This window comes from Crassostrea angulata, chromosome 3 (assembly GCF_025612915.1).
Source record: "Crassostrea angulata isolate pt1a10 chromosome 3, ASM2561291v2, whole genome shotgun sequence".
In the NCBI taxonomy this organism is placed as follows: domain Eukaryota; kingdom Metazoa; phylum Mollusca; class Bivalvia; order Ostreida; family Ostreidae; genus Magallana; species Magallana angulata.
Genome location: NC_069113.1, coordinates 41,991,347 through 42,014,641, shown reverse-complemented (window position 1 = coordinate 42,014,641; position 23,295 = coordinate 41,991,347). Strand labels below are relative to the sequence as shown.

The 23,295-nt window shown below is 32.2% G+C and overlaps 1 protein-coding gene and 1 pseudogene across 1 annotated transcript; one reads left to right on the top strand and one right to left on the bottom strand.

Annotated features, from left to right (window-relative positions):
* The window catches only part of LOC128178376 (uncharacterized), a 31,833-nt pseudogene extending 13,129 nt beyond the window's left edge, over positions 1 to 18,704 (bottom strand).
* An 814-nt stretch (positions 18,705 to 19,518) lies between these two features.
* On the top strand, positions 19,519 to 21,515 carry LOC128176891 (CAAX prenyl protease 2-like). The gene is made up of 3 exons (XM_052843422.1): positions 19,519 to 19,576; positions 21,148 to 21,210; positions 21,313 to 21,515. The coding sequence occupies exons 1-3, from the start codon at positions 19,519 to 19,521 to the stop codon at positions 21,513 to 21,515; spliced, it is 324 nt and encodes a 107-aa protein (XP_052699382.1).
* Positions 21,516 to 23,295: the final 1,780 nt, after the last annotated feature.

The window sequence follows — 23,295 nt, the reverse complement described above, 5'->3', positions numbered from 1 at the left end:
TTGGATTTTACAATCTTGCACATGCACATTACATTCATGCTAAATCACAGGAGGCTCTTTAGTTTATGTTTCCACAATATCACATTTGCATGGATAAACTCAGAAACGATACTACAAGTACGTGAAAATTTTCATTGAAAATTTGTCTTATATTCTGTTCATCAAAGAAATATGAGAGATAACTCTAACTAAGTGCATTTAATCAACTGCAACTTCTCGGGCCTTTCCGTCAAGATCAGAAAAACACCTTGAATGCATTACCTAGGCGTCCATGACACCCCCCCCCCTTTTAAAAAACTTGCTCTGAATACAATGCATTTTAGGATCTGTTGAGATGTGACCTATACTTCATTAATGTCAATGATATACCCTGAAATAGAACACAGAAGTGACATACAAGGCTGTCTAGCCGATACTTATTTTAATGGGAAGTGTAACGTACTTGATATGATTTTAAATATATATGTTTGAATTTCCCGCTTTTCTTTTTACTCTCTAAACCTGTCACTGGAGTGACGTGTACACATCTAATTTTAAATACCGCACTCCAGTCCGTGCAGTCCAGCAGAGTGGACATGTGTCTATTCAGAGGCACGTGGTAGTCTCCAAGATTGGGAAACTTCTCCCTACTTTATACATTTCTGTGTGTTTGTCACCAATTTTAAGGTATTTGTTTGTTTTTTCAATGTTATGTATGTTTAATTGGTTTGTTTGCTATGTTAGAAAGCTTAGTTTTAAAAGCACGTGTTCGAATGGAAAATTGTCATTTTAGAACTGAACACTAACGATAAATTGTTTCAAGTATATTCCATTCTATTTTAAAAGAAATTGTATTAAAGGGGATGACGGTTTATACCAGCTGAATTATGACCACAACGTCGGAGACAAGTACGGAGCGCCAGACCCGCCATTTTTCATCCATATCGGGGACTCGTGGCGTCATTGTATGGTGACCGGGAGCGGTCTACGCTGGAGACGTGTGTATATGTGTGTTGTGTTGTGGTGTCCTAACTGTCTACGTACCGGAACAACGGTTGTGTTATCTGTCCGTGTGTCTGTCTATGTGATGTCCGGGGTTTGGGTGTAAAGTCACCGAAAATATACCGAGGAGCCAGGAAAAGGAAAAGTTACAAAATTTATTGAAATTTCACTTTCATTGTTTTGAATATTTGTTTTTCATATAATTGAAGTGATATTTTTGTGAAATCAATTTGAAAGTTGATAAACGAGTTTAAGGAATTTATTTGAAAATCTAAACATATTTGAAAAATTAAAGTGTTTAAATTTTGGAAAGAATATTTTGTTTTGAAGTCAATTTAAAGATTTGTTGTTGAAATTAGAGTCGACTCTCTCTTTTAGAATCTGATTTAATATTTCTTTCATTTATTTTTTTTCTTATATGTATTTTTTTCTTATTAAATATTTGTTTGTTTATTTTGGTGTTTTGGTTGTTTCTGATACGGACATCGGGCAATTCCAAAGAACTCGTCTGATCATTATATCAGTTCAGGATATATGATTCATGACAGGAAGAAACTCCATTTTGTATAAAATTCTAACATCAGGTGATGTTAATACATTCAAGGTGTTTTTCGAGCTTGCCGGAAAGGCCAGAGAAGTTGCGATTGAATGTCAACAATACAGTTTGTCGATTTATCTATTTCGTAAATGTCCAATATCATATGCAATGTCAACCCGTGCACGCACGGGTCAAAGTCTAGTTTCTATGTAAAACTTTGAACCTCTCTTAGGGCCCTTGTATTAGTCTCGGATTGCAGTTATTACAATTAAGAATCTGAATTATTTGAGGATGCTTGCATAGTAATCTAACAAATAGAAGCAATGCAGTTCTTGAGAAGAGGATTTTTAGAGACACACACCCTATTTTCACAATTGTCTCTCATTCAGAAAGGATTTTGCCCAATTTAAAATTCCTTCTCTATAATGATGCATTGTACCAAGTTTAGCTTAATTTGGTCCTGGGGTTATATAGAAGAAGTAAAAAATGTGAAACGTTTACAGAGATGGACAGAAGGATGGATGGATAGACAACAGGTGGGCTAAAAAGCAGATGTAAACTTTTGGTTAGAATACTGATTCCTAATGAAACAGGAGGAATAAATATCTTGGTAAAATTTCAAGAAGCACACCTTGCAGATTTTAAAATCTCACTTTCATATATCAGACAGATGTATACTATATGAAACTACACCTGTATGATAAAAAAATCTGTGTGCACAATTTTATATTCTCGCAATTTGATGCAAAACAGTTGAATCGTGGAATTAAATACTCCTGTAAAATATGAAATCTACAGTATAACATAATATTGAGAGACAGAATTTATGATCATCTTTGATAAACTGGTAGAGTGTACATATAGAAAAATACTGCTTCCTACACACCTTGGAACCAGAAATTGCTTTAGGTACTGTCAAGTCATCACTGTCTTCCTTTCCACCATCATCTGTAATATCCTGGTAAAACAAAAATAACAATTCAACTATTAATTTGAAAGTTTTTTATTTCAATATGAGATTCAATAGTATTTTAAAACCCCTATATGTCTAATCTTGCCATGTGTAAAGTTAAATACTATCAACTAAATCATACCAGTTGAAAATATGTGATATGTAAATTAACTCCAAATATTTCATTTATGTAATGTTGTACCATGTTTTTGCTATCCAAGAATACACACCCTGAGTTTAAAGGGGCATGGTCACTATTTTGGTCAAAGATTATTTTTTGGATTTTATTGTTTATAATGCTTCAGTAAGGCATTTTTAATAGGCAACCAAAATTTGAGTGTCATTTGTTGAGTTATAAGCGAGTTACAGAGCTTACAATTCCTCGCTATGTAAACAAAGCTTTTGTTTACATTTTGAATGTTAAAGTGAAAACTCCAGTTTTAGACCTAAAATGAATGTGTTAATCGTTAGGAACTGTTTATTTATGCTTAAAATAAATAGGAATATAGACAAATCATCTTGAAATATATTAACTGGTATATTCAACCTATGTAAACAAAAACAAGGCACGAGCCTTGTTTACATGACGAAGAATTGTAAGCCCTGTATCTTGCTTAAAACTCATCGACGGGCACCCAAATTTCATTTGATCGTTAGTAATGCATTCATAAAGCATTTAAAAAAATAAAAACAGAAAAATAAAATTTGACCAAAATCGTGACCATGCCCCTTTAACACAATGCACACACCCTGTGCACAACATTCACTTTTCTTTTCTTTTTTTAATTAAGTCAAAGTGTTATACTTCATTTCTGACCAGCTTTACCTAAAACTGTTTTGATAGATATCATTACCACAAATACCAATGTCATGTATATTCAAGAGAGTATGAAATATGATAACTCAAAGTGTTGTCCTAATTTTATTTTATCATTATCACACTGTAGTATTAAATTCACTTAGATCAAATAGATTGTGTCGAGGCATTTGATAAAAATGTAATGCAAAAACATCCTTTTTACGATCGAAGTAAAGTTATTGTCTACATTCATAATCCATGTCTAATTTTGTCTACACTGACAAATTAACCCAAATACCGGTAATCATAACTCATAATTCATTCATCTAGTAGTGCTTTTTTGTCATAGCTATCTGCAAATCTAAAAATACATGATTAATCAACTAATCATTTTCTTTTCTGACACATCTACACCTGAATCACATATGTTTTCTATTCAATTCCTTTTTGACATAACTATCGTCTAATCAATACTCTGTCTCAAGAAACATCAAATGAATTAACATTTTGCTTAATTACTCAAAATTTATAATGATCGACCTGAGGGTTCAAACAATGTTCATTCAAAAGTATGAAAAATTGCCAAGATTTTTCCTTAATATCAGCTTATCAGGTTTCAGTTAATACACAGCTAAAAAATGTGACATTTACAGGAATTTTGTATTGCAACAGACCTGGATGATAACATTGAAAAATTGTGTGAGGTATTAAGAGTGACCTCCGAATGGAGCAAAGATATCAAAATATCCCATTTTTTAAAATCTTCACAAGAAATCTGTTTTCATTCCTGTGAATTTTTCTTAGTGAAAAAACGATAATGTGTTAACAAAATTATTTTGGATATTTCCCTTTCATTTATCTTAATAGCACTTCTTTCACAGGTATGTGTATTTTTATGAAAATTTGTTCAAATGTGCTGCATAAATATCTTGGAACAGACTCCAGCTGTCATTCAGTTTAACAATGGGTCTCATCAAATACATGTGAATGTGTTGTGTAAAGACTTACTTGTTTTTCATAATTAAGAAGAGGAAGACTTTCAACACTTTCACTTTTCTTCTTTTTCTCTTTTTTCTTTTTCTGCAAATGATATCAAAATTAAAAACACTTTGAATAACTTATCCCTAAATGAATCAAAATAAATTTCCATATCAATTCTGCAAGCTTGTTTAGTTTTGGTAAAAATAAAAGTGAAGTAAAGAGGTGTAAAAGTAAAAAGTAAAGCGAAAATAAAGTTTTTTCTCATATAAAATTCCTTCAAATCTCATATCATTCAAGTCCTAAGATATTAGGATATATCAGATTTTTAAACCTCGCTTTTATTTTTCAGACTCTTTTGAACTATAGAAAATGACAACAAAAAATTGATGGTTGCGATTTTATATTATTCCGATTTACATAAAATAAGGAATTTACAGTATGAAAGTAAGCAATACCAGGAAATAATTACCGTGTCAAGGCTCGTTATTTTACTTTTATTGCCCATTGCTACTGTGTCTGCTTTCTTCACATTTATCTTCTGATTAAGATCTACAATAACAAAAATACATATTAATCATATTTTTTAAAATTAAATCCTATCAAAAGCTCTGAGCCAAAATCAAAAGGCCTATGTACATGTATGGAATACCAAATTCACAAAAATGAGCTAAACATAGTTTCATGCAAAGCCTGTAAACCACATACCTGAACTGTAATTAACGCAATTAATTAACGTAATTAATGTTTTAAAAATGTAAACTATAATTACCACTGAAACTATCATCTGTGAAAGCAAAACATAATTTATCTTACAGATACAGTTTAAAGATCTGTAGACTTCACTAAAATATTTTATAAGACTTAATATAGTAAGTTGCAGAATTTGTGAAACTACCAGTATGATTAACAACTTTCAACTAAAGTTAACGAATGTAAATAATAGTTTACAGACGTGAAATAATCTATATTTATCACCGAAATGTATTGTTAACTTCTTATTACAGACAAACTTAGATTAGCATTTGTAAACTATAGTTTACAACCATTAAATACAGTTTTACACCGTTTTTTACAAATGAATTCAATGATTCATTAACTTATCTTTTCCTCATATTTTTCAACCCCCCCCCCCCCCCCCCATTTAAATTTTTTGAAAGAGATATGTCTTATACAGAAGAAATGTTAAGCACTCTTTTAAGAAAGTAAACAAAATTGTGAAATTTAAGAAATAGTGCTAATCGTCAGAATTAAACCTCATCTGATCAGAATTGAGCTGTTCAAGACTCAAATTATAGAAAATGTAAACAAATATTATACTTGACAATTATAACAACTTCTTTTGAAAGTAATGATGCTTGGTTGTAATGAGGTTTGTAAATTAACTGAACAATTAAATTCATTTGATTAATCGATGGAAATATTATTGATTTTTAATTTTTAGGCAATCTGAAGCTGGATCAGTTTGTTTTAAAATAATTGGGATTGGTCAAATTTTGAAAATAAGTGATATTTTTTTAATCATTTTCTTTTTTACAAGTTATAGTCTTCACTAACTCATTATCAGAAGATCCAAACAATTTTTTTTTTTTTAATGTTCAAATTTGAGTTCCTAAGACTTACGTGTAACATGGCAGCAGACAATACAAGCAGGGAAGCCATTAGCTCCATTGGTGTCATCTGTACTTTGGTTACAAAGTCCACAGACAGCAGATATCCCTGTTTTGATGATGAAAACAAATGTTAATTGTAGAAAGATATTAATTTTAAACAAGTCTGTAAGTTTGTCCTCTAGTTACTGTATGCCTGTTAAACCCCCTTTACATTCATTAAGTATTTCTCCTCTATTATTATTATAAAACAGGAGGCCCATGGGTCACCTTGCTCACCTGTTAGATTGATGGAGTCATATACACAAAGGAGGTGTTTGTTAAACACTTGTGACTAATTTAAATCAAAGGCCGGAACTGCCACAAAGGCGTTGAGCTGACATTTTTTTCTTTTATATAGAATGATACCAATAATTTGAATTTCTGTACTAATAGTCATATCAAATGATATCAGACTTAGAATAGAAAAGTATATGAATTATGTTTTCTGCTGCTTTAAAAACAATCAAAGGCCGGAACATCCACAAAGGCGTCGAGCTGACATTTTCTTTTATATAGATTGATAAAATGATATCAATAATTTGAATTTTTGTACTAATAGTCGTATATCAAATAATACATATTAGAATAAAAAAGTAAATGAATTATGTTTTGCGTTCTTTAAAAACAAAAATCACTATATTTCCATATATAATATGTTGTGATGCGTTTATAATACAATAACTCATCATAGTTACGAAAATCAAAGAAATTTCAAAGTTAAAAAAAAATTATACATGTATTTTCTTTCTGCTTTAAACAGTCTTTGAACAATTTTCAAGGTGAATACATTGATTACGGTGTGTCTCTAATTATAATAATAAAACATACTTTTATTTATTTCAATTCCCGTTTGAAACAAGATTACCTATGGTATGGTTGTTTACAAACAAATCCACAACACATGCTATTTTTTGCTCGACCAAACCGACTGCATTATCGTGTTTATTTATTGCAACAAAATCACTAGATACGTTTATCGCTTACATTCATTTTGGAGGCCGTGCCCGATAACAAATAAATTTACATATCAAATTTTATTTCTATCGGGCGTGGTCTCCAGTTAAAATGTAATCGATAAACTAAAATAATATTTAGTAATGTTTACACCTTTTGTATTCATCCGCCATTCTTGAATAGGCAAATTTATACTTATGCAAAGAGTTATCAATAACCAGGGAGGCAAGGTTGGATTTTTTGTACACAATGTAGTTGAATAAATGGAATAAAAATCTTGTAATACGTTTAATACTTTAAGGAACTTATTTTTTTAGTGCGCATTTAAAAGGCGGTGCAGTGCATGAATTTTTGGACGATTGCCAATCCAGACGATCGCTAGAAGGCTGCCGAGCATTAGCTCGACGCCTTAAAAATCAGTATATTTTCTTATAAAATAGGTAGTGGTGCTTTTTTAATACAATAACTCATCATAATTGCAAAAATTGAAGAAATTTCAAAGTTCAAAAATAATTTGTTTCTTTCTGCTTCAAACAACTTTCACAGGTTCATAATTTGAATACATTAACAGTGTGTCCCTAATTATAATAATAAAACATACATTTATTTATTTCAATTCCCGTTTGAAACAAAATCATCTCCCTTTGAAAGAAGGCAAGGCCCTTCATAAAATCAAAGGCCGGAACGGCCACAAAGGCGTCGAGCTGACATTTTTTTCTTTTATATAGAATGATACCAATAATTTGAATTTCTGTACTAATAGTCATATCAAATGATATTAGACTTAGAATAGAAAGTAAATGAATTATGTTTTCTGCTGCTTTAAAAACAAAAATCAGTATATTTTCTTATAAAATAGGTAGTGGTGCTTTTTTAATACAATAACTCATCATAATTGCAAAAATCGAAGAAATTTCAAAGTTCAAAAATAATTTGTTTCTTTCTGCTTCAAACAGTCTTTGAACAACTTTCACAGGTTCATAATTTGAATACATTAACAGTGTGTCCCTAATAATAATAATAAAACATACATTTATTTACTTCAATTCCCGTTTGAAACAAGATTTCCTATGGTATGGTTGTTTACAAACAAATCCACAACACGTGCTATCTAAAATGCTCGACCAAACTAACTGCATTATCGAGTTTATTTTTTGCAACGAAATTACTAGATACGTTTATCGCTTACATTTATTTTGGAGACCGTGCCCGAAAACAATTAAATTTACATCTAAAATGTTATTTCTATCGGGCACGGTCTCCAATTAAAATGTAAGCGATAAACTAAAATAATATCTAGTGAATCTTTACACTTAGGCCTGATTGTATTCATCCGCCATTTCTTGATTAAGCAAATTTATTCTTATGCAATGAGTTGTCAATCACCAGGGAGGCAAAGTTGGGTTTTTTGTACACAATTTAGTTGAATAAATGGAAAAAAAAATCTTGTAATACGTTTAATACTTTTAGGAACTTATTCCTTATGCGCATTTAAAAGGCGGTGCAGCGCGTGAATTTTTGGACGATTGCCAATCCAGACGATCGCTAGAAGGCTGCCGAGCATTAGCTCGACGCCTTAAAAAAAAACAACTTGAATTTACCCTACCTAAGAATGCTTTGTGCAAATTTTGGTTTAAATTGGCCTAGTGGTTTTGGAGAAGAAGTTGAAAATGTAAAAAATTTACAGACAGACGGATGCAGGACAAAAAGTGATCAGAATAGCTGACCAGAGCTATATATATAAACCTTAAAAAGTAGTTGATATTCTATGAACAAACAAATGCCATTTTCATCAATGTGAATTAAAGACTCCTTAAGAGGCAAAATAAATCTTCATAAACAAGACATATTGAAAATAAATCCAGCCTTTCAGAAATTTGTGTCAAACAAATCTTTTTTCTTCATTTGAACATTCAAAACAACTTATAAACTTACCAAAAAGGTCAATTTATTTATGAAATATTTCTAAATTTTCAGATTTTAATAATTGTTTTCCTTCAGTGACCTCAGCTAACATGGTCAAGACATTCAACATCCAAAGGACTGCGAACGATAGCATTGTCTAGCCGCCTAACTTAAACTCATTTTTTGAAAGTTGTCTAATTAAGTTAATTTTTATTATAATGTAAACATTTATGTATATTTTCATTAAATATAAATGATTTGGTCAAACAAAGCAAGATAACTTTGTATTTTGGGTTAAAATAGCTCATTTCATAATAGCAAATAATGGAAAACGGAAATGTTTTTTAAAACATCTTTCCTCCCCGGGAAACAAAAATTCCTTTTGAGGGGATTTAATTATTGTTATTTAGCATATTTTTACCAAAGGGTTTGTTGTTTCACGGGGGGGAACATATGTCTACAGACCGAAATACATTCCAAAAAAAGAATTTTGCTTTGTAAATTTTTGAAAACTAATTAACAGATATGAATTAAAATGAAATTTTACTTTAATGCATATCGTAAATTTTCCTCACTCATAGAGACCGATTTCAATGAATTTTTTTTTTAGACCCCACGTTAGCAAAACTTTTGTTTAAAAATAAATACTTTTATTACAAATTTTGTTTTGTATAAATTGATTAGGATTTGATTATACTTTTTAGTACAAAACTTAGTTTTTGAATATCTGACAGAAATTCCGAAATATTTGGATGTAAAATGTAGGCTGGAAACGGGCGTTAGCGTTCGCAGTTCTTTGACACAATGAAGCATGATCTCAAAATTAATCAAAAAGTTAACATATATATCATATACACAGAATTTTTTTTTACCGGTACTTTTAAAAGAGCTGTATTGATCATGTCCATATCTCAGTGAGAAGAAAATCTCTTATTAAAGTTAAAGAGAAAAAAACAAATTTGTATATTTAAAAAAAAAAACATGCTTTGGCTAAAAATAATCGTATCTAAGATTTTAAGGTATGTAGATCAGATGAGAGTTATTTTTTACCATCCAGCCACCATAACAAAAGAAAATTGGGGGAAGTGTATTTATCTTACCTGGACAGTTTTGTTTCCAACAATAACAAAAAATTCCAGCAGATATTGCTGTCATCAGTAACACAATGGAAACAATTCCCATTGCAATTGCAATTGCACCTTTGTCATTCTCCTTATTGGGTATCATCACATTATCTACTGAATCATCTACCAAAAACAAATGAATACTAGTATATGAAAATGATTTTAAAAATTTTAAAAATGCTACATGACAAAATGTATACCAGTTATCTAACCCTGTTTGATGAAGATTAGATTTTTCTAATATTAATTAGGTTTTTTTTTGTCCAGTCTTGGTCTTGTCTCATTGACAATTAGAAAAACAAAGTGTATGAGTTCAGTCCGATTGGCAATGTGAAAAAAATTATATTTAACTTATTTCCTTACCAACTGGCCGTATTTTTCAGATTAAAAAAAGAATGCCCAAAATATTGTTGTCTTGGCCTGACAGCCTGGATAATCATATTAGTTTAATACATTTAACTTATACCTTTCTATACATGTATTACCTTTGACTGTTGTTGTAACCAAATTGGTTTTTGTGGTGATAGTCGGGCTTGGAGTAGATGAACTTCATAAAAAAAGAAAATTTAAATTAAATACTCTCTATGCTTCATGTACTCCATTGCCTGTGCTGAAATCTCATTTTTTATTTTTTCCATTAATTTTATTTCTTACATCCCATATGCAGATCAAGATGGGGTCAGGGAGTCCAGATCCCCCCCTGGAAAATTCATATCTCTTTAAATTAAATTACAAAATTGCCAAAAAATATGCCCCCCCCCCCCCCGGCAAACTCAAATAACCGTCGGACCCCCACCCCCCTTGGAAAAATTTTCTGGATCCATGCAAGCATCATCTTCTATTTCCACCAAAAGCTGATATAGAAACTGAACATATTGAACTCTGCAGTGTTATTGAGATTTTTTTTATCATTATCATTGACTTAATTCAGTAGGTCAACAATGTGCCAAAAACATCAACTGTCTAACCTTTTTCTTTACAATCCAAGTAGCTAACTAACTTAATCATAAATGTACAGTGTATTTTACCTACATACCGATAATTACCGTACAATGTATTATTAATTCAAGTGTTTAAAAATTTAATAGAAATAAAGAAAAGTTTAGGATGAAATTTTACAAGGAGTCACTATTCAATTTTACTAAAACCAGACTTGCAAAATTGCTTCTCTACAATACACTTTAGAAGCTATTTGGGGTCACCTAAGAATGACTTTTCAATTAGCCAATGAAATCCCCACTGCAGAAATCTTTGCTAGTACTGAGTGAACATAAACAGAGTGTGGACATTTGTTTCTTTTACACAGATGAACCTAAATGCTTGAGGTATCTCATGAAGATAACAAAGACATGCTAAGTTTGTGCTTCTGTTTTTTCATTTGCATGATTCGATCATGAAAGAATACCCGATATAATGTGGAATCATCATTGTTTATGGTGGACTAACATTTGTGGCTTCCTTAGGTAAACCCTGCCCAAAAATTTACATTCCAAGGAACGTATACACAAGCCTTTGTGTGATATTTAATAACATTATCTTACACTTTCTACCAACGAAAATAAGTCCACACAAACTATGAAAATTTTGGTTACCCACGAACAGTGACCCCCATGAATAAAAATGATTCCCCAGTAGCAGACTATGTATGCAGTGTATTCACAAAATTAGCTGGTAAAACTTATTTTGAAGTAAAAGAGACAACATAGTAAACTGCCTACATGTTGATGGGAAGCTGAAAACAGCCGCCCCCATTCCGGCGATAGTAGCCAACGGGACACTTGTTCACACACTGGTAATACTTATTCAGCTCCTGCTCCTCTGTACACATATCCAGTTGAGTGCATGTCAGATCAACACTGAGTGGGTGCACACAGGATACATCATTATTACTGATATCGGCAAGAGCTTCCAGAGAGTACCCTTTTTCAAATTCACATCCACAAGTCCTGTCTTCATCAGGCCTGCCATCATCACATGGTTTTTGTCCTTGTAAATTGCAAGGAGTCATAACTTTCTCACACTGGTAAGCCATGGAGGAATTGGATGTCCTCTCCACAGGTTGAAATCTCCCATGAGGACAAGCCTTGTGCTCAATGGTCTTTTTGGTAACATCGTACACAACATATTCACCTAGAAATACAAAATCATCAGTTAATTCCAAATCAAAATCAAAAGTCAAAATTCATCTGATAGTTGATTTTGTTGACCTTCTTTCATATTATGTAAATACCGGTAGACTCATATTTCGCTCACCCTTTCGAATTCTTTCTGGTTTCTGGCAAAATTCTCCATACCGTGCAGTTGATGTAATGCTGGTCACCATCAGACAGTGGTAGGTTTGACGATCTTCGGGACATACCTTCACCGCCCTGTTGAACCAAATATTCTCCGCATATTGGTCAGGACATTCAATTACTGAGATTGGGCGACTTGACACCCCATAACAGAGTGTTAACAACACCTACAAAATAAATCATAGCAACAAGGGTAAACAATTCTTTTATGATTATTTCCTCTGTGTAATTCTTCTCTGAGCTAAATCAACATGCTCAACTTACCAATATAAGTGCTACATTTGCCATTTTTTCCTCATCTTTGATTTATCTGAAAATAAGAATTTGAAAGTTAGAATGATATAACATGTATGCTAGTTATGTCAGCTGGTTAATTGATTTTAAAATTTTTGAATAACATAATATTCCATGCCATTTTTTTTTTTTGTACAAATCATAGCTTGGGAACCTTTAATACACTGATAGCCATGATAGCCCCCCCCCCCCCCAAAAAAAAGACTTGATTTATGGGTAATCTTATTTACATCATGTAATAGTTTCTGCTTGGTCTCTGGAGGAGAAACAGCTATTGTAATTCTTCTCAGAACTGCAATGAAAGAAATATGATTTCTTTTGTTTGGGGGACGAATTAGACAGAAATCAATTTCTACTTGGTGTATTAATGAATTGATTATCCGGAAATATAAGGCTTTCATTCAAATACCTGTTTGTGTCACCTGGTTCTTAAGAACCGGTTATAAGCAAGGATATATAAAGAATTGCTCAGGTGTTAAATACCAGTTTAGGACAATATGGCCAGAAATTAGTCCTGACTTTTACCCCATTTCATTTGTAACAAGTAACAAGGCACAAAGGTAACATAAGCTAAGACAAAACTAGGCCTAATTATTTTCTTTCCGCTGGATGGCTTAATTTCATCCAGTAACAATGGTTACAACTATATTTTATTGGTGACAAAAGGTAACAGAGGTGACAAGACTTTTTTCTGTTTAGCTTAGGTTCTTATTTTATTTGGTTACAATGGTTACAGCTATATTCTCTTGGTGACATAGGGTAACAGTGGTGACAGTCATTTTCATGATTTACAGGGGGTCTTTTTTAAATTAGTTACATTGGTAACATTGGTTACAATGGTTACCCTAACCATTAACTACCGGTAACCCTTACCCTAATCCTAACCCTAAACCCTATAGTCTGTCCCAAGATATCTTGGATTCACATTTTGCTTAATTGCTTGATATTTATAAATACCTCAGGGTTTAAACGATGTTCATTCGAAAGTATAAAAAATTTCCAAGATTTCTCAGTCAAAACGCCCCTGTTAGCATATCAGGTTTCGATACAATGCTAAAAATGAGATGTCTACGGAGATTTTGTAATGCAGCAAGCCCGGATGATAACGTTGAAAAATTGCGCGATGTATTCCGAATGGAGTAAAGATGTAAACATTCCCCATTATAAATCTCCGTAAGGAATCTGTTTTCGTTCCTGTGAATTTTTCTGAGTGACAGTTGATAATGCGTCAATGAAATTATCTTGGAAATTATCCCTTTCAACTATTACAAGTGCACAGTGTATTTTTTTAAAAATCGTCGAAATGTGCTGCATAAATATCTTGGGACAGACTATAACCTTAAACTAATTCTAACCCCTAACCCTAAACTAACCCTAATCCTAACCCAAACCTAACTCTGTTTTGTAGCCAATGTTACCAGTATTCTCTTTTGAGAAGTGGACAGGCATAGCCTATATCGGTATCAGGAGAAAACATACCCAGGAGAAAATGTACCCAATCTCTAGGGTACGTTTTCTCCAGGAGAAAAAGTACCCGGGTACGTTTTCTCCTGGAGAAAATGTACCTATGAAACTCATAATTATACTACTTAATAGTTTTTAATACTTTTAAATACTATTTTGCATAATAAATATACAGAAATGTAAGAATTTCATAGATAAATGAATTTAATACTTTATAAATTGGACATTTTAAATAATTTTCAAATGCTACTTTAATGCATATTTCAATGCATAGATGTATAGAAATATATTCATTTTATGAATGATATCTTTATAATAATTGTAGCAACTTTTATTTTAATACAAAATAATGACCTTCATAAAGTGTTATCAGTCTACTTCTTCTAATTATCCATTTATCGGTAGCCTTAACGATTTGAGTTTCTCTATTCGAGATCCCCTGATTTTAATTATAGTGATAATCAATTAAATACCTGAGGAGTTATTATTATGTAATATTATGTATTGCCTCCCCGCGCAGGAGGAAGAAATATTCACTCTCCCCACATTATACATGTCAGTGGCGTCGGAAGCAAATTGACTGTTCAATGTTACATCTCGTAGTAGTTTCCATATATATGAATCAAACAAATATTTAAAAGACTTGGACTTGGTTTTATTAAGCAACTTTGTTTTATAGATAATTTTCAAAAAAAATGTTTTAAAAAACGCGATATCGACTTCTTGAGATACTCATCATTTAGTTCTCCAAATGAGATTGCAATAAAAACTAATTATTTAACGGTTTCGTTTATGGTGGATTAATTGTCGACTAATTAAACTGCTCAGGCCACGTTCGTGTATGTGTGTTACGAATTATTGTCTTAATAATTCAAGTATGTGACCATGGTGACTATGCATTTAAAAACTACAGCAACAAATGATACAAATGTTCATTGTATATTTTATTTTTTACTCTAGAAATTGGGTACGTTTTCTCCTGGGTACGTTTTCTCCAGCATTCCCTACATCCATGGATGTAGGCTATGCCTGTCCACTTCTCAAAAGAGAATAATGTTACCAGTAACCACTGTAACCTGTCACAAGTACATCAATGTTCACTATTAATCAAACATTGTTACCAATGTAACCAATGTTACTGGTTACAAATAGAAAGGGGTAAAAGTCAAGACTAATTTCTGGCCATATATGTAAATCTGTTGAACATGTTAGTTAATAAGATTTGAAGTATTTTATCATTCCTATCTGGACTTTAAGATGGAGCTGATGAAATAATAAGATAACAGATGTAGCTAAATATGATATATGTAGATAATAACAACAATGACTAATTGCGTATTTACCTACAGTCTTGGTTATGAAAGTAGATATGTGTATGAAAGTGAAAATACCCACCAACATGACTATGATATTTCTGATGAATTTATTATTTTGAGGCAAGATTCGATAATAAAAAATTATTTAAAAACAAGAGTTTTTTCATCATATTCAACATTTATCCGTCATAACATAACAAACTTGGGAAATATATATCATAAGTGATAAAAGAAAAATATTACCTCCCTTTTTCAGTTTCGGTAATGTATAGTATCTCGAGCCCGATATTTTATTGAGTATACCTAAAAAAAATTAATTTAAATGAAATTTTTGGCTGTTAAGTATTTTACTAATAAACTTTAACTCGCTGTTTTGGGTTTACGAAGTGGTTTTTAATCTTTGATATAAGCAATTTCTAAATTTGGAAAGAATTGTTTAAAGGTTACCACCATTGTCGGCAATTAGTGCGTCCGCAGGAAGATGGCGCCTATGATATTCGAATTGCAGTCTTGGCAGTCTGTATTGCTGTGTTTGCTGTTTTCTGTCATCTACGTAGGCAGTCTGTATGTTGGTATAGATGATAAAAAGAAGAACAGGTAACACTTATAACAATAATTATTTTTCTAACCTTTGTACATACTACAAGGTCAATGATGATGCATGATGCTGAAAAGTAAATATTGAAAAATTGAACCCACAAGAAGAGAAAGATCATGTATGCATATCTAGGTTCGTAATATTCAAAGATGAAATAGAAAATCTATTCAATTCTATATTTGGAATTTTTATCTTTCATTACTGCTTCTGCTAAGCAATAAATGGACTTACTTATGGTTTCATTTCAATTTTGCTAATTTCTAAACTTTCACATTGCAGGGATCATCCAGATACAATAAAACACAGGTTTATCAATGTGTCCATCATCACTGTCATCATTCCCATTATCCTATTTTTCTTTGGAACAACATCTGATGCAGAATCAGTAAGTAATCTTATTTGTGGAAAGACCCTGTCCTAGCAAATTATTTACCTTTAAATACTATAACTGAATGTAATTATGTTTTATATTGTAACGTGTCAAGGGGTCTATTACCTAGTCATTTCTAGGGCAACTAGAATTACCGAAATACCCGTGATTTACCGAAATGCCCAGTGAAAGTACTGAAATACCCTTCAAAAACACCAAAATGCCTCATTTGAGCACAAATATTTAACATCATAGTTTGAATCTAAGTGTTTAAATGTATTTCCCCAATTTTCAGTTTGATAATGTAAGTATTTTGACATAAATAGCGGTTTTTAACATGTGTAGACATTGGGTTAAGAACGATAACTCTTGCATGAATTGCTTTTCACTCGAATAGAGGTGTGAAATTTTATTCCCAGAATAAAATAATTAAGAATTAAAAAGAACAGTTTACCAGCTTTTATTTTTTAATATCATATAAAAATTTGACATGATAATACTATAAATATTCCTTTTTCTATCAGAATTGCCCCTTTCTCTTGCACACGTATATAACACGTCATCGCCAAGCGAAATCTTTAAAAACATTGTAAAGCTAGTGGATGTGTTGAAAAATATGTGCATAATCTATCAAATTTATGTGTGTGAAGTCCTTTCTAGAGGAAAATTCAAGTTTTCAAAACATATGACATATTAAAGATTTGAAGCACAGGGGAAGAAGATCAACAAGAAACTTATTATCATGAAGAATCCGTCGATAATTCCCCTCAGAAAAATAAAGTACCCGCAAGACTACGTCAGTGACTGTGTACATCTGAACGACGGCTGACAAAAGAAATTGTTTTTTGCTCTACGAACAGCAATTCTATCAACAATTCTATCAACAAAACTGACTGGACTATAAATTACTTTGTGCAAGTGAAAACTGATAAATGATCATACCCCTTAGTTTATTCTTTAAATTTGTACTATGCATAATCTTTTGATTTAATTCAACTAAATAAATTAATAAAAAGATTATTATAGATTTAGTTACATTGGGTTTTTATCAACACGTTGAAAACTAAATTTAATGAAAGAGTTGTCTTTCTTGGAAGAATTGCATTTTAATCAATAACCACGAAAATCGGCTGATTTATTCAAAAAGTTATCTTTATATACAATAACTATCTATATACAATACTAAATATACACTCTTTTTGGCATAATAATGGGCATTTTGGTGTTTTCACCGGGTATTTCGGTGTTTTCACTGCATGGGTATTTCGGTAAATCCCGGGTATTTCGGTAATTCTATGTACCGCATTTCTAGGGTCTGGGTTAAATATTCAAATGTTAAACAATAATAATTATCCTCTCTAAATTGATTGTTGATTATTATTGGCTTTCAAATATTTACGAAAATTAAATGGCCTTCCCTTATTTAAGGTAAAATCACAAAATTTATATAATATGGTTGACCGGGATCAAAACTTTAATAATACCATGAAGTTAACACAATTTATGCCTTGTTCAGGTGGTAGTGATTACCTGCGGCATGCCCATGCTTTATAACCTACTATAGAGGTAAACCCTCAGCAGAGGCAGTCACTGTGTTAATGCCTTATGCAGGACGGAAATTGTACTACCTCTAACTAAAGGCATAACTCTTCCCTAATACTATTAGAGTATCAGCGACAGCTAAGCCATTGGAGCCTCCAAGAGGACAGCCTCTAAAATAACCAACTAATGGTCGGCCTCCAAACAAGACTGTTCTTAGATTATCAATGTGGCAAGCCTCTCTCTCAAGGCAACCCACCTATTAAAATCATACTTTAATTAGTCTCGCAATTCCTCTCTGTTCGAACTCTGCTAGGGAAAAGAATGCTGCAACTGTGAGACGCTCATTTTTATACCCAAAAATAAGTTTGCTTTTTCTGCTATTGTGATATGTGCGTTTTACGAACAAAATAGGCACATGTAATTGTTTGTGTATCTGAATTGATGTTGAACTTCAAGTATATTACCAATAATTAACCACTTTTATGGATTAAGCTTTTATTTTGAAGAAAATATAGCAAAAATAAAATTTTGCAGAAATATTCAGTCATACAATATTGTCTTTTAGTACATATTCACCCAAAATTTTATTAGCTCAAATCTCACATTGTTTCACAATAGTGACATGCAGTATGCAATGACTTGATTCTAATAGTCTGCTAAGTCCATTCAGAGTGTTAATTATTGGACGTCATTAATTATAAATACCCCTGCTATGTTCAGATGATACATCTCTTTGCTAAAATTGGTATATTAATGTCAGGAGTTTTGAACAAGATATAAAATAAAATCTTTATCATGACATGTATTAACAAATTCTTTTCTTTTTTATACTTTTGTAGGCCCACACCTTCCTGGAGTGGCTGGGAATTCGACTCCATGGCTTCATACCATCCCTTATCCTGCCACTGATTCTCACTATGGTAAGATTGATGCTGGTTCTCATGTTTATGAGAATTTGATTTCTCACTTTCTCCTTCTCTTCATTGTATAAAATGTGTATATTGGGGTATATTTGTTTATATATACATGTACCAGTATATTAGTCAGAATTATTGATAAGAACATTTGCATACTGATATATTTTGCAGTAGGAACTGTGTTTGCTAATAAAACTCTTCCATTGCAGGTCCTTTTCCTAGGGCCATTAACTCTACACTATGTGGATGGCGTATTTAGAATTTACTTAGGTATGTACAATGTACCCGTACCAGAGCCATGCCTTTTTAACCATATTTCCTAAATCTTTGGCCTTGTGTATTTTCATTAGTTACATGTAGAAAACATATATAGCCAGCTTAGGCACATGTAGCTTACTTCATCTAACCATAGAATAGAACAGTCTATGTGAACTTATCTTTTACTTGTAGAACCAAGATACTGGGTCAATAGTTTGCAAAACCTGATCTGGATTAGAAACCACATTGTTGTAAGTTCAACTTCTTTATTTTTTGCCATGTGTCCTGGAGACAAAACAAATGATCATGGAACCTTAAAGGGTTTAACTATTAAATACCGGTAACTTAATATTGCATTGTTTTGAAGGCCCCCATTACAGAAGAGATGATCTACAGAGCTTGTATGCTTCCGCTGCTTGTCCCAAGTTTTGGCACAGGATGGTCGGTTTTTCTGTGCCCACTTTTCTTTGGCGTTGGTAAGGGTTTTTGTTCAACATTCTATTACGTTATGAACATACAGTTAAATGATTCATAACATGTAGAAATAAAAGGAAGTTTTCTTTTGCAGCACACTTTCATCACATGATTGAAAAAGTTATAATAGCCAAAGAACCAGTGTCAGAGGCATTCAAAAAGTCATGTAAGTCAAACCACCATGGCAAATGTCAACCAATAACAAAGCAATTGTTTACTTTGAACAGATCTCAAAGGGAGTAGGAGTGTTACATGTATTATAATGTTAATTTTACATTGAATGTACAATTCTTTATATAATAATTGCCAATCTCTGTGTGTTGGTTAAGACGTTCATTTAAACTAGTTATACCCCCGCTCCGAAGGAGAGGGGGTATACTTCGGAGCGGGGGTATACTGTTTTACCCATGTGTGTCTGTCCGTCCGTCTGTCTGTCCGTCCGTAACAAAAATTTCTGTCGCATTTATCTCGGCAACTATTTATCGCAGATGCTTAAAATTTTTACAGTGTTTGTTAAGGCATGCCATATCGTGGGATATATTTTTGTACCAATCGGACGTCAACTTCCTGTTAAATGACGACTTTGCTTATTTTTTAGCCAAAATTTTCAAACAAATTTTCGTCAAAGATTTCTCAGCAACTGTTTATCGCAATTGCTTGAAATTTTTACACAGTATTTGTATAGGCATGCCATATCGTGGGATATATTTTTGTACCAATCAGACGTCAACTTCCTGTTAAATGACGACTTTGTTTATTTTTAGCAAAAATTTTCAAACAAATTTCCGTCAAAGAATTCTCAGCAACTAATTATCGCAGATGCTTGAAATTTTAACACACTATTTGTTTAGGCATGCCATATTGTGGAATATATTTTTGTATCAATCGGACGTCAACTTCCTGTTAAATGTCAACTTTGCTTATTTTTTAGCCAAAATTTTCAAACAAATTTTCGTCAAAGATTTCTCAGCAGCTATTTATCGGAATTGCTTGAAATTTTTACACAGTATTTGTATAGGCATGCCATATCGTGGGATATATTTTAGTACCAATCAGACGTCAACTTCCTGTTAAATGACGACTTTGTTTATTTTTAGCAAAAATTTTCAAACAAATTTCCGTCAAAGAATTCTCAGCAACTAATTATCGCAGATGCTTGAAATTTTAACACACTATTTGTTTAGGCATGCCATATTGTGGAATATATTTTTGTATCAATCGGACGTCAACTTCCTGTTAAATGTCAACTTTGCTTATTTTTTAGCCAAAATTTTCAAATAAATTTTCGTCAAAGATTTCTCTGCAGCTATTTATCGGAGATGCTTGAAATTTTTACACAGTGTTTGTTAAGGCATGCCATATCATGGGATATATTTTTGTACCAATCGGACGTCATTTTCCTGTTAAATGAGTACTTTGTTTATTTTAGCCAAAATTTTCAAACAAATTTTACTCAAAGATTTCTCAGCAGCTATTTATCGCAGATGCTTGAAATTTTAACACACTATTTGTTTAGGCATGCCATATTGTGGGATATATTTCTGTACCAATCGGATGCCAGCTTTCTGTTAAATGTCGACTTTGCTTATTTTGCATATTCACATCAGAGCGGGGGTATCATTAGTGAGCATTGGCTCACAGATATCTTGTTAATCCTCTTTTGCCATTAGCTTATTCCTAAGGCAAGCAAACATTAGAATTTCAGTATTCAGTTTGATTCTTACTTTTATTTTTCAGTATTTCAGCTAGGTTTTACAACAGTATTTGGTGCCTACTCAGCATTCCTATTCCTCAGGACAGGTAAAAATTCCAGGTTCTAAACATGTCAATTAAGAAATAAGAAACAAAATTTTTTTCATTTAGATAAATGGAATAAATCTGTTTTGATTGTTTCATTTCTAGGACACTTTGTAGCGCCAGTAGTGGTCCATGCTTTCTGTAACCACATGGGATTCCCGGCCTTCCAGGAAGTCATGTCCCACCCCAACACAGAAACCAGACACAAGCTGATGGCCAGCTTTGTCATTGGGCTGGTCATGTGGATGGCTCTCCTGTACCCAATTACCTCCCCTTTCCTGTACAGCAACAACATCTATGATTTATGATTTCAGGCACATTTACTTTATCAAATGGCAAACTATTTAATACAGCTGTTGTTTGAATGAATTGGTCTCATTATAAATGTGATTTAATTGTGCCAGATATTGTTGGTGGTGATCTTTTTCAATGTAATTTAGGGGTATTCACAGTTGTTTGGTCTATGTTTGGTGTCCTATTTTAAGGATGGTCTTTGTAAAATTTTAGTAGAAACTTTAATGCAAAAACACTCCTGTTGAATTTCCAAAAATTCCACTAGGGAACTGGCAAAGGGAATACTTTTTCAATATTAGCTATTTAATTATTTTTAAATTACTGAGATAACTTCAACATATTTTCTTATAATCAGTATTAAGAAACTTTTGGAAATTCAAGTTGTAAGAAAAAATATCCATGCACTTCTTTGAATAGAACATTTCATTGAACAATAGGAGTTATCCCCCTTTTACAACAGTCCAGCACCATGTGAATTACCATGATTTGTCTTGCAGTAGAACAATCAATGTCCTTGTTTTATGTTTTATCTGACGTTCATTTGGTGCAATATCAGTTTAGTTTGTGCAGGATGAATGTGTGTAATAAATTGAGTGGAAGAGTCCAATTGCTAGGTGGCAATTAATATTGACCTGTAAGTGTATTTAAGTATTTGTATGTTGTTAGCCTTTTGTCAAACACATACCTGTATGTTTGCTGTTTTTAAATATTATTCAAATACCATGGCATGGTCACAAGTATATTAGTAAGTAAAGTGGTTACTTAATAAGTTAATATATCATATCATATGGATGGGGTACCAATTTTTCCACGAAGATTCCCTTTCTAGTCCTTTTTTTTTATATAAAAAGAATTCTTTGTAATGTTATTTGTAAATTCTTTTTAGATGAATCAGTTCTAGATGAATCTACATGTACATGTTAAGGGACATTAAAGACATTACAATATATTTGTTTCAAACCAAGTTTAAGGTTAAGTTTACATTTTCAACCAAAACTGTATTTCATGGTCCCATATGTGTATTTATTTAGATATACAATATTGCCTAATGATTTGCTGGTCAGTTTTCACTTCAAATAACTTTATGAACTTCATATATTTGCTTTGCATTTTGACCTGTACCTGATTTTAAAGATACGTGTACATTTACATGTTTAGCATAACTTGTTTGAAAGGAAAAGAAGAGAAAGGGCAGAAGTTGCCATCTCGGAGTGCAATATATGTATTGATTTATGTTAGCATAATTTCACTTACAACTTATTTTTCCTCTGATCACAGTTGCGATTATGGGTTTCAAAAATCATTGAATGGTATATGTATAGGGAAATTAGAAGAGGCTACAATGTCGGTACTCTGATGATAGATAAATAATTACCAGGGTATATAGAAAAGCTGGATAGAACGGAAACCCTCCTACCCCAGTAATTGGATGGGGTCCTGAATCTTCTGGCCTAAAGTACTAGTACATTGTGCTTTTCTTCATTTTATAGCCATCATGTTTAATATTCTGTGAAGGTTTTTCACACATTCTTTCTATATATTGGGTACATATGCATATTATAAAAGGTGAATATGTAGCATGACAAGTCTTTCAGCTTGATGACCTGTCACATGATCTATATGTATATTTTGCAGCAGCTTATTAAGTCCATGTAGTCTATTTTTGTGACTCATTTCTTTTTATAGTAGGTTTACTTTAAATTTTGTTAATGATAATAAATTCTACACAAAAAATCTTGGTTTTTTTTTTTCCATTCCAAATGCCCATATCCAGCTTATTGTAGCTGTAATTTC